General features: G+C 35.8%; 1 protein-coding gene across 1 annotated transcript in view; it reads right to left on the bottom strand.

Moving 5' to 3' along the window:
• The window catches only part of Cdc73 (cell division cycle 73), a 121,368-nt gene that overhangs the window by 24,382 nt on the left and 82,921 nt on the right, over positions 1 to 14,065 (bottom strand). Inside the window, exons 12-13 of the mRNA XM_057769200.1 lie at positions 11,081 to 11,116; positions 10,692 to 10,779 (exon numbers count right to left, since the gene is read on the bottom strand). Coding sequence (XP_057625183.1) covers positions 10,692 to 10,779; positions 11,081 to 11,116 — 124 coding nt within the window. The remainder of the gene's footprint in view (positions 1 to 10,691; positions 10,780 to 11,080; positions 11,117 to 14,065) is intronic.

The raw sequence follows: 14,065 nt of genomic DNA, 5'->3' as shown, positions 1-14,065 counted from the left end.
ATACCTGCCTTGAGTTCCAGCCCTCATTTCTCTTCCCAATAAAGTATGATTAGGATATTTACGACAAATAAAAACCTTTCTTCATGTAAGTTGGTTCTGGACCATGTTTTATCACAGCAATAGAAAGCAAACCAGGACAACTTCCCTCATTGACAGACTATATCCTCAAACTTGTGAACCAATATAAACACTTCCTTCCTTAACGTACTCTGCTCAGGTATTTATTTGTCACATTGATAATTAAAATATAAAATACAACGTTCCTCTGTGCTCTCACTTACAGTCAAGAATTATGGCAATTATCTTCTATGGGCATTTTTTTTATTTAAGGAACAGTGGCATGAGTTAAAAAATTTACTTTGAAAAACTCTTTTCCTATTTCTAGTATATGACATTTACTCAAGAATTCTTGAGTAAACAAAACAATGTTTCAAAACAAAACAAAAAACAAAACAAAAAACCCTAAGAAGTATTAATAAAGTCTACGAAAATAAAAATCTTAACGGCATATCTGTCCCAGAAAGCAAATTATAAACAATGCTTGCGCAAAGACTAAGTAAAGAGGGAAACTCCAATGCAGTCTGTAGAGAAGGAATCTGTAAACCAATTAAGACAAAGCTTTGTTTTTACATTTTACTGAGAGCTTCTGCAATAACAAATGAAGTCCAAAACCTGCTCAAAGCAGGGAATTTACTAAGAATGTCTTTCCTCATACACCAGGACTCTATAAGGTTAAATTCATTGGAAGGCCAAGTTAGAAACAAACCCATCCTCCTATTTTCCCTACCTCAAGCCTTTAATCCTAAATATCTCAAAACAGTATTGACATCTAGAACAACATTATGTGCATGTTCAAAACCTGAAATTGAGAACTTAGTCATATACACTGATAATGCTCCAGGTACTGACTTAGTTAATCCTTCCTGAAGTACTCCCACATTCAAAAGCTCAATGCTTAATGGGGAAAAAAAACTTTTGAGAAATAAAATATCCATAGGTTTAATATAAGTAGGATGGAGCAAAAGAGATCCACATACAAATACAGCAGACAAATTATCAATGATCTTTAAATAATCACAGCAGATTTTCTTCAGAAATCTGTGACTGTCGCACTAGCACCTGACTCACCAAGAGAAGGAAAAGTGACAACTGACATCATCTTCAATGAAGCAAGAAGGAAAAAAAGGTACATTGTTTTCCAAAGAACATACCACCACACCTTGCGCTTAACTGCGGTTGTTGAGAACAGGAATTATCACTGCCTGGGTATGAGTTTCAAAGGCTGTCCTGCATGTTTTCATTCCCAGCAGTTACTGCCCAGGCCCAAATAGTTCCTTTAAAGCTATGTATGGAGGAACAGTTAGTGACTCCAAGGGGTACCTTCTACATATATATTTTTTGAGTGTTCCCTTGTGCAAGCTCTCTCCTCTTAGAACTAACTCTGCCTTCTGGGAATTCCACCATGGCCAGAACAACACTTTCCATATAATCACACTACTGTAAATAACCGTGTAATCCCACTGACCTTCTTGCAATTAATTAAGTTGACAGAAATAACACATTTTTGACACTTGAATAATATTAGCTTCATTTTGTTAGAAGTTAGAATGTTAAACGTTGAGCTGAGTTCTAGTTTCTGTTTATCAGTGAAGGACTACAAGATAGAAGAATCCTTAGTTTTATATAAAATGAAACAGGATCTATGCCAATTTGAACTATGGACTACAGCCAGTATTATAATTGTGTCAAGGAGGTTTCAATTATACATTAATTGCATGGTGAAGTCTCCAGCAGACTCAATCAGTAGGGAAGACATCAACTGCAATGAGTCATTAAACAATGAGGAAAATGTTTTTAATTTGGAAGAAAAAACATGGACACAATCTATCCTAAAACTGTGGTCCATTTAACTGGCTTCTTTGTAGTAAGGTTAATAAGAAAAGGGTTCTTTTTTTTTTTTATTTCTTCAAACTATAAATATTAGACCTAAAAGCATATTAAAATAAATACCATATAAAAGTGAGGTGGAAAGAGCTTTAAAAACTACTGAAATAAAAATACAAAGAGAAAATAAAAAATCCCAAGATCAAGTACAAGACAGCCTCATAGGAAATACAATCTATACCTTAAACAAGGAATTTAAAAGTTGAGATAAAATATACATTACTTTTGAACTCATAAAACACACCATACACATACACAACACACACATACATCAAATGCTGAATTTTAGGTCAAGTCTCTATTTTCCTACCCCAACCCTTATTTTCTTTATTTACAATACCAAATGTTTAGATTAAGAGTGTATCTACAGTATTAGCTACAAAATATAACACAGGTCTCTGATTATCCAAAATTAGCTGAAAACTATATAAATACAAAAACAGAACTAAACAGCAGCCAGGTGATATTTCACAGACTATCAATGATGGGAAGACTATAGTTGAGTATTAATTAGAAGGAGGAAAGCAAACATTCCTCCACAGGCTCCCTCTCCCATAATCAATCTCCTGAACACTTAGAACAAGGCCAATCATCTACTGACTAAATCTTCTCAAATCATAAGAAAAAGCTATCTTTCTTCCTTCAACTTGTTATTTTAAATTATTTTTTCAAGGATGCAACGATGAAAAAGTAACGAACATAGAAAAATTGTAAAAGTACATACAAATTAGTTATCAAATCTGTTGAAAGCTGGATTAATATTCTTATTTGTCCAGTTGTGCACTATTAAGATCTCATTAGGTGGCACATTCAACCAAAATACTAAAATTTAACTAAAAATATTTAATTCATTACTTCTCTTTCCATACTTTCAATGAAAATGTTTATTGAAAATTATCATTCAAAAGCACTAAAAATGTTAAGATAAAAATGATATATGACTATCTGTGCATAGATCAGGCTCTTTGCATTGCAAATGAGAGCTTTCAAATTGAAGGCATCTTAAACAGATAAATTAAATGTAGAATAAACCTTGAAATCGACAAGAATTACCATTTAACTTCCTTTGGTAAGTAGTTTTAATTTACTTAAAAGCAATAAGACTTTCTGGAGAGGAAACTGCTTTTATCTTCTTCTTAAAAGGATTACAGCTATCAACAAGGTAGAAAACAAAAACATTCACATTCCTCTTTGGGGCATTAATTAGGTTGCTGAATAAAATATTTTCCAAGTTAGCACTAAAAACATTTAACAAATAATTGTCAACATTTGCCCTTTCATATTAAAAATAGTCATCATTATAGTACTGACTGCCTTTCTACAGGAGCTAGGTTTTTTTTTTCTTAATGGTCATTGTCCAACTACAAGGGTCAGACTGAACGCAATCTCTCCTTTTAAAAAAAATTAAAGATTTCTAAAATTTTGAGTTTATTGTGTGTGGTTATGAGTTCAAGTGTACACATAGAGGAAAAGAGGAGGCTGGACTCCTGGAGCTGGACTTACAAGAGTTGTGAGCTGACCAACATGGGTGCTCAGAACCAACTTAGGTTCTCTGCAAGAGCAGTACACACTCTTTAACCACAGAACCAGCTCTTAAACCCAACTTCTAAATCTAAACACTAGCTGTCTAAACTGTTCATGATTACTAAACTGTTAAGCAGAAGACCTGATTTTATTTTGTATTCTCTAAAACTAGCACTTTTAATCAAGTCAAATAAACTTTACTGTTGTTATGTAGCTCTGTAGTTTCTCACTCAAGAGTAAGAGTGGATCAAATTAGATGTATCTTATATCCTTTCTAGGTCACAAAATTGTAGAAAACAATGTTCTGGTATTTTCATTTAAAAAGCATTAAGAAAACCTACATCCTCACACCACCTAATATACACGAAGTGGTAGGCAAGGTGTTTAGTGGCTGATAACTTAATGGGTTTAATTTGATTCTGAATCTACCAAGACAGACTCATGTTTGTAAAATATCACAAGACATTGTATTTTTCACTGTATTAACAATATACGATAAATAGGAAACTGAAGTTGACTTTTAAATTAATCACTGGAAGAAATTTTATCAGTTGTGAATAACGATTCCTGATAAATTACTATTACTAACATGTGGGCTTCCAGAAGACTAGACTTTTGATTTAGCTACAGTAACATTGGTATTAGTTATTACTTGAATGAATAAATTCAATAAACACAGCAACCTCACCAAAAAATTATCATTAATTTTTTTTTTAATTTAGGCACCAAACAGTACTGGTCAAATAAAAATTGTTATCTTCTATTACTAATGTATCCCAAAAAGAAGAATCTATTCATAGCTAAACTGAAATTTTTAATGATAGATTCTGCACTTTTTCCTCAGGCACAGTTCAAAAATATTGGTTCCTTAACTGATTACTGTACATCTGGAAGACTATTAACAGTATGTATATAACACATTAAATATAAAATATGTGCTACAAAATTCTAGTTCTAACAACGTGGTATATATCTTACAGTACACAGTCCTCCTACTGTCAGCTGCTAGAATTGCTAGATAACACATAAACAAGAAAAAAATGACAGTCAATTAAGTGCATGGATGTTGCCAGGAAAAGGGTATATCTGTGGGTTAGATTTTATCATTTACATAATGGAGTATGACATGAATCTCAGAAGAAATAAACAAATGAGAAGATGAATTAGGGAAAAAACTGTTTTCATTCAAATGGCAAGGAAATTTACCTATCTTAACCTGACTGAATAGTCAGGGTAGGGAAAAGGTTTATAGATAATTTGTCAGCTAAGGATCAACCCTAACACCACTACAAAGTTAAATTAATATTACTCTAATGAACCAAAAACCCTTAACTGAAGAACTGAATTCAATAACCAACTTAAGACTTTAGGTACTCTCAGAATACCTATTTAAAAAAAAAAAAAAAAAGACAAACAATCACTCTAGAACGGCATGCTTTCAGTCTAGAATTTCTCAAAGTCATGTTCAGATCATGAGGGGGTTTTTTTTGTCTCTTTTAAAGACCAGGACTTCTGGGTAAGAGAGTAAACTTAGTCTTCATGTGACCCATTAGACTCTTCATAGAGTCAGCACAAAAAAGGACATACTGTAGTCCAGACTAAAAGTACCTAAAGAAGATGGGAAGCATGCTGAAAAGAACTAAGCCAAACAGCTCCAATAGGGAGAGAAAGCAGAAACCCCATCTAAAAAAAAAAAGCAGTGGAGATAGTAAAAGCACCCTGGCAGTTCAAACCTAAGGACAAGTCCAAGTCCTCACAAGTTTCAAGTCTAGTTGTGAGACAGTAACTCCTCTTCACAGCAAATCAGCATTAGAGAAAAATACCATTATACTCTTCTGTATGATTCAGGGGAATAGCTGAGGCACCAACTTGAGAGAAATCCTATTATTAAAAACTGAGCCAGGAATGGAGATGAGCAGCACTAAGGACAGGGAACATCCAAGAGTCAGGCGCCTAAATATACCATGCTACAACAGAGTGAGAGCCAGCGCTAGGAAACAACTGTGCTAGCGGAGGGATAGAATTCCACAAGCTAAAAAGTGCAGGAATAGAAGACTGGGCGCAGGCAGTTAAGTGCTTAACTCTTCCCTTGAAGGCGGGGAACCACTGAGAACCACACAGGAGACTGGGTCCTATGCCTCGGGCTCTGACCCACCTTCAGGACTAGCAGGTGGATCATCCTCTGGAGTCACCTATTTATTTACCCTCCACTGCTGCAAAGCCCAGGATCTCTTAAGTACACCCCTTCACTGGGCTGATTAATACTTAGGAAAGTGTAAAGTGTAGAATCAGATCCTCTGCCTATACAGACAGATCTTAAGTGCTGTGGTTGCTTCCCCACTATTACAACCCATTTAGGAGCATCCTCCATATAGAGTTAGCAAGCCCCAGAGAGTATGATCTGGGAAGTCTCCTGGAGGGTGGAACAACTGGACCAGCCCACAGGTGACAAGGTAAGTATGGCTAGCAGAGGGTCCTGGTACACAAAGAAGGGAAGCTACTCAAGTAAAGACAGATTTAGTAGATACTAGACGCATGAGCAATACAGGTTTTATAGCAGCATAAACCACAGGAAAGTGGGTCTTTTTTTTTTCATCTTTAACACTCCTCCTACACTTTTAAAACTCATAGTTTCATTTAGTATTCCCCTTCCTGTATTTATCTAATATCACATTTGAACATTTTTTTAACGAGGATCCTCCATCAGCTAAAAATTTCTGCAACTGTCTCTAAAGCAGTGGTTCTCACCTTCTTAAGTATTGCAACCCTTTAAGACAGTTATGGTGACCCGCCCCCCACAATATGAAGTTGCTACTTCATAACTGTAATGTCATTACTGTCATGAATTTTAAGTAAATATTTGTATTTTCTGATGGTCTTAGGCTACCCCTCTGAAAGGGTCATTTGACCCGCAAAAAGACAGCAACCCACAGGTTGAAACCTCTGCTCTAAAGGATCCAAATAATGAAGATTATAATTTTGAAAACTTTCATTTCAGCATTCTGTTAGGCAAAACTACTTTCTCCCAATGTAAGTAATTTTTGATCAATAGCAACTACACAATGAACCTTCCCTTTCTATCCTATCTCCATTCTTTCTGTCACTCATCCCCAGGAATACTTTCTACCTGGAACCACCCCACCCCCAACCCAGGGGCCACACCTGGTTGTGACTCAGGTGATTTACACTATCCTTCCTGTCCTCCTCTACAACCTCTCCTTTTCACTCTCAGTGATACAGCTAGCAGCTTGCTTCCAGGAGGCTGCATTCCATGGAGACTGCCTATGGTGCAAACTCAGTTTGGCTCTTTACCACCTACCCTTTAGGCCTTCCATTCCAGCCATCTCCATCTGTTTATGTTACCCACCAATCCCCCAGAAACATTTCTACCAAGGATCCCCAGTAGCCACACAGAGCCGAAACTCAGGTAGACTCTTCTCATCCCTGTCCTCCTTTATACTCTCTCCAGACATACTCTTAAGTCTTGGACTGCTTGCCAGAGATCCTCCTCAAACCCAACTCAATTCACTGGGGATTCCACCTGTAGATGCACCTGTAGATGTAGGTACCTATTGTAAGGAAGAGAGCAGTGGGCTATGTCCCGCTGTCCAGCTAGCTTAAACTCTGAAATAACAACACATAAATTGTATTCATTTAAACACTGCCTGGCCCATTAGCTCTAGCCTCTTAGTGGCTAACTCTCACATCTTGATTAATCCGTTTCTAATAATCTGTATGTCACCACGTGACTGTGGCTTACCGGAAGAGATCCAGCATGTCTGACCTGGCGGCTGGCTCCATGGCGGCTCTCTCTGACTCTGCTTTCTTCCTCCCAGAATTCTGTTCTGTCTACTCCGCCCACCTAATTTTTCTGCCCTATCAAAAGGCCAAGGCAGTCTCTTTATTTAACCAATTAAAGTAACACATAGACAGAAGATCCTCCTACACCAGGTATCCCTAGCCCTTTCATCTCTACATCTTCAGACTTACGTTTTGACCTTCTGCAACCTGCTTGTAGGATCCCCACCTCTCACCACATCCCACTTCTGGGGACTCTCTTGCTGCCAACCCAATATCCCTAGCTCTTTCCTACAGCCCCTCCCAGCCTTTGCTCCATGCCATTTCCACTCCTTTATACCGACATACAGGACTCTCTACCAGGGACCCCACAGCCACCACACTTGGCTAAGATCCAAGGACAATAGCAAGCAAAGAATGGACCACGCATCCAACAGGACCAGGTATCACTATCAAGAAACACTTCAAACATCAGAATTCCAGGTACCTAGACACAAGCACAAAAAAATAAACATGAACAGCTGAGATCACATGCTTCCACCAGAAGTCCTACTGCAGTAAGACCTGAAAAATATAATATAATCACAAGATAAGGCTTTCAAAACAGTAAGTAAAAATGTGGTCAAGGTTCTTAAAGATATAAATAAATCTTTTAATAAAGTCTGTAAAAACAGTTGAACGAAATTATCAAAACAATTCAAGACAGAAAAGTAGAATTTAAGTAAGAAATAGAATCAGTACAGAAAACCCAAGTAGAAATAAAAGATTTAGGATGCTAAAAAAAAAAACCTCAGAGGTACATGTCATCAACAGATTATAAGAGATGGAAGAGGAAATATTGGGTCTTAAAGACAAGGTAGAAAAAAATGTTTACCGCGGTCAAAGAAAATGTTAAATGGGAGGAAGAGAGGGCACAAAACGTCCATAAATCTGGGACACTATGAAAAGACCAAACCTATGAATTATGATTAACCTAAGGAGAAGAAACACAAGCCAAATGCACAGAAAATAGTTTTAACAAAAAATTTGCCCAAACTAACCAAGAATGTGCCTTTCAAAGTAAAAGAACATATACAATATACAAAATACCAAAAAGGACAAGAAATTTCCTCACAACACATAATAAGCAAAACACTAAATGTACAGACCATAGAAAGGATATTAAACACTGCATGGTAAAAAGACTAATTAACATCTAATGACAGAATGTTAGAATAACATCTTCCCAATGGAGATAATAAAAACCCAAAGTTTCAACCAAATACGAGAACACTAAAATATCCTGCATCTTATTTGACGACCATTAATGAAAACTACATACCAGCAACAACAATAAATATATAAACTCATGGAAACTGAACTCACTATGGAAAAAAATAAGTCAAGACAAAAATCAAGAAATTAAAAGCTTTTTAATTGAATGAAAATTAAAACAGTATAGCAAAACTTATAGGACACAATGAAGGCAGTTCTAAGCATTAAGTGCTTACATTAAAAAATGGAGAGATCTCATATTAGTAATTTAATGTTATATCTCAAAGCTCTAGAACAAGAAGAAATAACACACAAAATACAAACAGCAAGAAATAACCCAACTGAGGGCTGAAATCAATGAAATAGAAACAAACAACAAGGAACTAAAGAGTTGGTTCTTTGAGAAAATCATGAACACTAATAAATTCTTAGCCAATTAGCTAAGACACAAAAAGAAAAAGATACAAATTAATAAAACTAGAGAGAAAAGTGATACGGTACAACAAATATCAAGGAAATTTGCAGAATCCTAGAGGATATACTTTAAAAATCTGTACTCCACTGAACTGGAAAAGCTAAAAAAAGCTAAAAAAAAAAAATGGATAAATTCCTACCAAAGTTAAATCAAGATCAAACTGCTAGAATGGCCAAGAACCTGAGACTGGTTAGACCTAATGCTAAAAGGACAAAACACTAATATGACTCTGTGGTGGTCTGAAAGAGAATGGCCCCCATAGGCTCCTATTTTTGAATGCTTGGTCTCCTATTATTAGAACTGTTTCAGAAAAATTAGAAATTTTGGCCTTATTGGAAGAGGTGTGTCACTGATAGCGGGATTTTTGAAGTTTCAAAAACCTATGTCAGGCTGGGTGGGTCACACTCTTCTTTTCTACCTACAATTTATGGGATGAGCTCTTAGCTATTACAGCTCCAGAGTCATGGTTGCCTGGCAGCCAACACCATGCTGTCAGCCATGATGATTTGAACATGTAAGCAAGCTCCCAATTTAGCACTTGCTTTAAAAGTTACCTTGGATATGGTATTTCAAAAGAGGAATAGAGAAGCAACCAAGACAGACGACTAATGACATTGTTATACCCGTAGAGCTGTGCCTCATTCAACATCACCAGAGACATTTCTTTTTGCAGTAAATGAGAACTAACACAGAGACCCATAACTGGACAATGTGCAGAGGGTGAGACTTTGGAACACTCAGTCATAATGGGATGTCTTTATCACACCTGTCCCCTTAAAGTTCAGGGATGATGTATGTGGAAGAAGGTGATTCCAAGGAAGTTGTCTTCCATATGCAACGTTCCTGATACACATCTAAACTCACAGAGACCATTGCGGCAAACATAAAGTTTGTACCAGTTCAAGCCAAAAGGGCCCCGTGTTGAGACTGGGAAGTGAACATGGGTTCTTACCCCTAAAAAAGATGCTATCTACAGCAATTGATACTTACTGAAAAAGGGAAAACTACTTCTATCCAATGGAGTCTTGCGGAGTATACTAACCACATCAGGATAGGCCCCATGCCAAGAACTAGAATGGTATCAAGAACAGTATTTTTTTGTACACTTTTTTGGCTCATTTTGTTTTATTTAGGCATTCTGTCTTACTGGTCTTTTTCTTGTGTGTTCCAGTTGCCATTTCTGTATGGGTTGTTGGTTTGTTTGAGACAGACAGACAGAAAGACAGACTGACGGACCCACCAAATATTGGAGTAGGTAAGATGGTGGGCAGAATCTGGGAACGTTTGGGGAAAGGAAAAGCATAATCAAAATGTACTATATGAAGAAACTATTTACAGTAAAGAAAATGTACCATGGAAAGGTTTAGAGAGAAGAAAGGGAAAAATGATATAATTATACTATAATCTCAAAAAACAATTAAGATTACATAGCAACACCAACAGTGTCTCATAAAGAACAAGAATAAGAGATTATTTTAAAAAACAAACTTTAAGTGATCAGCAGTGGTGCACCCCTATAATCCCAGTACTTGAGAGGGAGATGTAGGCTCTCACTGTTCAAAGCCAGCCTGGTCTACAAAGACCGTTCCAGAACAGTCAGGGCTACATAGAGAAACCTGTCTCAAAAAAACAACAACATAAAAATAAAAAACTAACAACAACAACAACAACAAAATAAACATTATAAATTACTTACTTTAGATCCTGTAGAAGGTCTTTTGCATTAAGCATAGTTATTAAAGAAGTGGTAGCTGCAGGGATAATAATAATGGGCGTTCGTGATCCTGTGAAGAAAAAAATTTAAAGGTTTAAAAAAATCATTATTATTAGAAAAAGAAATCACTTTATTATAATAATTTTTAAATTTATAAACTTAATTATTTTGTGCTAAAATATTTTTAAATAAATTTAAAATTTTAATTTTCAATAATAGCAAAAATATTTATAGCCCATGTGGCTTATTTATCACCAAGTAAAATACTAAGCAGATATACCAAAAATTGATGCACAAGCATATGAGCCCTAATTCTGAAACCTAGCTCACCTACATTTACCTCCTAAAGTAAATAAAAGACACAATCATACCTTTCTTCTGATTTGGGGGCGGTCTTGCTTGAGAAACTGTAAACAGAAAAAAAAAACAAAATGACAACTGCTATAAGACAAAACAAAATATTTCCAACTTACAAAGGAAGCTTAATATTGATATTCATATGACTGGTGGTAAAACACAAGCCATCCCACATTTTATGCTTTGTACAAATACTAAAATGCTGTGGCATTACACAATAATTTAGTATAAGAAAAGAATAAAAGAATAACAGAGTATAAGAAAAGAATAAATACAGTATAATTAGTTAGTTCATGGATGCCTGGATCTGATTAACAAAGAAAATAGTTTTATAATACACTGCTATAAATGTAAAAGCAGAGTACTAAAAGAACACCCAAAACAGTAGATTCAGAGTAGGGAAACTGAGGAAAGAGAAAGAAGTTATTGGGGAGTAAGATCTGAAATAATTTTTAAGTTCTTTTCTTTCTTTAAAATGTTTAAATTTTTGGTCACAGAAAGATCATTAAAAGCAGCGAGCCAACTGCTTTTAATATGCAGCAGGAAAGAATGTTCAAATTTTACTATTTGCCTACACAACATCTTCTGAAATGCTTTTTTTTTTCTTTCTTTCTTTCTTTCTTTCTTTTTTTTTTGGGGGGGGGGGTTCAAGACAGGGTTTCTCTGTGTAACAGTCCTAGCTGTCCTGGAACTAGCTCTTGTAGACCAGACTGGCCTCAAACTCACAGAGATTGGCCTGCCTCTGTCTCCTGAGTGCTGGGATTAAAGATGTGTGTCACCACCGCCTGGTCTGAAATGCTTATGTCACATGGAATCTAGTTGGTTTAATTTAAAAAAAAAAAAAATTTGTATGATGCTATAATGAAGAACACAAGGGTGAACACTTAACAAGACAATGGAACTTTAGAGAAGAAAAAAAAAGAATAAACAGTAGCATTTAAAAATCAAATCATTTAGGAGAGTAGAAAGATCTGATGATAACTGAAGAATGTGGTAATATAATCTAAATACACTGCAATTACATGAGATCAACCTGGAAAGGGAAGGGAAGAGGAGGGGAGGGGGGTGAAAGAGGTGCTAACACAAGTAAACTGGAAGTGAGCGGGGTTCCTAAGATGAAAGGCAAAAGAAACTACCTGAAAAGTTTTTCTAGCCGATAGAGTTATTCCACATGGAAATGTGGTTAAGCAACTCCAAAAAATTAAACTAATAAATGGTGGACAGTAAGAAAAACATTCAAATTCAGTGTCAGTTTTCAGAAACAGTTGCAACCTGTAATTAATCTCAAGAGTCCAGAATACACTCCATTCTTTAGGAAGCAAGATGTTACATCCTAATGAATTCTTTATACTCTGCATATTTTGTGGTTACTACAGAATACACTGTATCATCTTTCCATCATTACACAGACTGACTCACATATACACATTTGTAATCATTTCCTCCTCTTCATAAGGAAATACATAAGATTTCTTGACTCATTTCTAAGACCATGAATAAATCTGAGTAGCTAGACCATATTATTTGTTATATAATACATTCTTAAAAAACAGCATTTGGTGGAGGATAAATTGGTGATTTTTTGAACAGAAATATGGGTACAAAAGAGAGAAAAGATGCTATGATAGGGAGATGAAAAAGGGAATCTATCTGTATGTCATTTCAGTCAGTTTTCTTACTTTTCTACTAAGGAAATCTAGACCTAGACCCAAAAAAGTAAAGCAACATTTGCTAAAGTAAAGGCTCAGAAAACCAACTACGAGAAAAAGAAAAATTTTAAGAGCTCACACATGTACATAAAGTTTCAATGTTTAGATAAAATAACTACCAAAGAAGTAGTAATAGGCTCCCTCGAAGTATCAAAACAGGGACATGGTGAAGCTCATGTGGATAAACTCGAGTAAACAAAAACTGGAGCAGGCGCAGTAAGAATCCTGTGTGGTATGCTCATGGAGTTGCAGAATATTGTGAAAATGGTTACACAATCAAAAGTAACCTAGTTTCAATGTGATAATTATGTACTTTTCGGAACTAAAGAAAAAATCCTAAATTTCATATGGAAACATAAAAGATCTTGACTAGCCTGGTTTCAAAGCATAATACAAAGTCACAGTAACAGCAATTGTAAGGAAACCAATACAAAAACAGAACGAGGACAAAAGAAATAGAATGGAAGACTCAAGAAATAAATCCACACAGATATATCCATCTAATTTGACAAAGATATAAAAAAGCATACATTGGAGAAAATAAGTCTCATTAAAAAAAATGGTGTTGGGAAATAGCCAAATGCAGAAGAATGAAACCAGTTCCATCTTTCATACTAAGGGAGGGAGGGAGGGAGGGAGGGAGGGAGGGAGGGAGGGAGGGAGGGAGGGAGGGAGGGAGGGAGGGAGGGAGGGAGGGGAGCAAAAAATTAACTAAAAATGAATAGAAGACCTTAAGGGATGCAAAATTCTGAAAGTGCTATGTCACAATAAGTAAAATTTAAGAGCACAGGCACAGGAAGGATTTTTAAGGACCCCAGGCTCAAAAAATGATCCCAGCACTGGTATATGAACTACATAAAATAAAAGGCTTGCAAAGTGTGAATGGCCTACAAGAGGGCAAACCTTGTCAGCTGCACACTGAACTATAAAGAGATAAAGAAACTAAACACACATACACAAATATACACTAATCAACAAATAGGTATACTGAAATAAGATATTTCTCAAAGGTCTTAGTACAAATAACAAATAATGAAAAAAATTAAATCTCTTAGCACACAGGGAAATGCAAATAAAAACTACATCGTGATTCTCTATCACCTGTGAGAAATTTAACATTAAGAAAAACTACAGCCAGGGAAATGGCTCAATGGGTAAAGGCATTTGCTGACAAATGTGACAATTGAGTTCAGTTCCCAAGACACATGGTGGAAAGAGATTATACTCCTACAAATTGCATTCTGATTACTATATATGTGCCATGGTATAGAGGGCTCTCTCTCCCTCCCT

The sequence above is a fragment of the Chionomys nivalis genome, chromosome 5, assembly GCF_950005125.1.
Source record: "Chionomys nivalis chromosome 5, mChiNiv1.1, whole genome shotgun sequence".
Classification (NCBI taxonomy): Eukaryota; Metazoa; Chordata; class Mammalia; order Rodentia; family Cricetidae; genus Chionomys; species Chionomys nivalis.
The sequence above is the reverse complement of the archived record's forward strand: the minus strand, read 5'-3'. Positions and strand labels throughout refer to the sequence as shown.